The sequence below is a fragment of the Pteropus vampyrus genome, unplaced genomic scaffold (genome assembly GCF_000151845.1).
Source record: "Pteropus vampyrus isolate Shadow unplaced genomic scaffold, Pvam_2.0 Scaffold336, whole genome shotgun sequence".
Lineage (NCBI taxonomy): Eukaryota > Metazoa > Chordata > Mammalia > Chiroptera > Pteropodidae > Pteropus > Pteropus vampyrus.
In genome coordinates, this window is record NW_011889117.1 from 1,785,156 (window position 1) to 1,787,469 (window position 2,314).

The window sequence follows — 2,314 nt, forward strand, 5'->3', positions numbered from 1 at the left end:
CCTTCCCCTAAGATAATGCCAATTTCTTATAATTCCATTATCATGTAAGAATATCTGTTTTCCAGGCCACTCAGGCATTAGCTTTAATTTTTTAAATCTTTGCTAGTTTTTATAGGTATATAATGGCACCTCAGGATGATTTAATTTGGATTTCTTTAATGGATTGCAAATGGTACACCATGTGATTTTGCTTGCAATTATATTGTTTTGTACACTCAGAAGTATTCTGTCTTATCTCTCCAACTAGAATGTACAAACTAAATCCTATAACCTTGAGCAAGTCACTTTGTCTCTTTGAATTTAGTTTCTTATCACTAAAATGAAGGGTGATAATCTCTAAAGTTCCTTCCATTGTTATGATTCTAAGTGTCTTTCTTTTCTTTAGCTCCTGATCCAGTACTGAGAATATCTTAAGTGCTCTGCAATCATATACTTTACTTGTTGAGTATATTTTCTCCAGTTTCAGGAAAATTTTTTAAGATTGTAAATCTGATCATGTCACTCCCTGCTTAAAATCCAATGACCTTCCCTTGCTCTTAGGATATATACCAAGTTCCTTAACATGCCCAGAGGCATTGCATGATCTGCTTAGTTTATGCATCAAGTCCTGATATTCTTCCTCTTATTGTCAGTGCTTCAGCTTTATGGAGTTCCTGTTAATCCATTCCCTGGGTTCCCACAGTACTCTCTTTCTTGGCGGGCAAGTGAAGAAAAATTTCTATTCATCTTTCCGATTTTAGCAAAAATATCTTCCTCAGGGAAGTTCAAGTCTTGGCTTGGTAATTGTATAACCTTGAGCAAGTTATTTAACCTCTCTGAGCCTTGATTTTCAAATCAATAAAATGTAAATGAAAATAAGGACTACCTCCTAGGATTGTGGTAAGGACTAAATGAAATAATACAAAGAGTTTAAAGCAACATATAGCAGGTAACACTTGGGCAAGTAGTAGTAGGAGAAAGACCTGGTCACTAAATAATTGCTGATAATGAATGAACAAATTAAGAGAAAGGCAGTTATAGAAGGCTCTGTGGGTAAAAGATTTCTTCCTTTCACTAATTAATTCATTTAAAAATTGCCTCCAATATGCTAGGCATTGTAATAGGCCCTGGGTGGCTGTGATTTGAATAGATGGTGAAAAGGAATGGTGGGTTTTGAAGAGAAAAAAAAAAAATTGAGTCAAGATTCAGCTCATGAGACTAGAAAGAAGGCGGGTTAGGAGAGTGGTGAGTGATAAGATTAGACAGGTAGAGAAAGGAACCCAGGTGGTAGGCCCTATAACATAGGGCAAGGAAGTTGTGACTTGGTCCTGTGCATAGACTGGTAAGACATCTGAGGTTAAATATACCTGAGAAGCTTAGTGATGTTCAGGTTTCCCTTTCTGTTGCAGAGTTTTGGGGAGACATTGCCAAGGAATTTTACTGGAAGACCCCATGTCCTGGCCCTTTCCTCAAGTACAACTTTGATGTGACTAAAGGGAAAATATTCATTGAGTGGATGAAAGGAGCAACTACCAACGTCTGCTACAACGTACTGGATCGAATTGTCCATGAGAAAAAGCTTGGCGATAAAATTGCTTTTTACTGGTAACAATATTTATTTTATAGTCTGCAATAGATAAAAAGTCACACCTCACATTTTTATAGTGTTTCATAGTTCACAAAGTACTTTAAAACCCATGAACTCATTTGATGCTTATAACAACTTGGTAAAGTAAGCAAAGTATTCTTAATATCTCAGGTGAAGAAAAATACCTCAAGGAAGTTAAATGACTTCTCTAAAATCACATAAATAGCATATAACAGAATTGAGATTCAAAGCCAATTGTCCTGACTTCTTGTCTATTGTTCTTGGCTTGTAGTTGGTGAGGAAAGAGAGAAGGTAAATGGAAAAGAACAGACTGAATAGCTTTCTTTCTCATTCTTGCTTTGGGAGGAAAGTTGGTATTGAATTTTTCACTACTATTTTTCACTACTGTTGTCATCATTGCCTTTTTTTTTTAATTAATTAATTTTTTTATGGTGACGGTTAACAAAATCTAATAAGTTTCAGCTGTACACTTTAACAGTAAGGTATATATATTTACACTGTGTGTTCACATCCCATAGTTAGTTCACTACATATTTGACCCCCTTTACCCCGTCTACCTCTCCCCTCCCCAACCCCTTACCCTCTGGTAACCACTAATAGTCCATATTCATGAGTCTCTGTCATTACCTTTTATCGAGCTATATACCAGACACTACGCTCAAGTGCTTAACAAATATTATCTCATTTGATGCTCACAAAAACCAAGAATGCACTATTTATTTTACT

General features: G+C 35.8%; 1 protein-coding gene across 1 annotated transcript in view; it reads left to right on the forward strand.

Moving 5' to 3' along the window:
- Nucleotides 1-2,314, forward strand: part of ACSS2 (acyl-CoA synthetase short chain family member 2) — a 54,584-nt gene that overhangs the window by 11,755 nt on the left and 40,515 nt on the right. Inside the window, exon 2 of the mRNA XM_011378309.2 lies at nt 1,389-1,584. Within this exon, the coding sequence (XP_011376611.1) occupies nt 1,389-1,584 (196 nt within the window). The remainder of the gene's footprint in view (nt 1-1,388; nt 1,585-2,314) is intronic.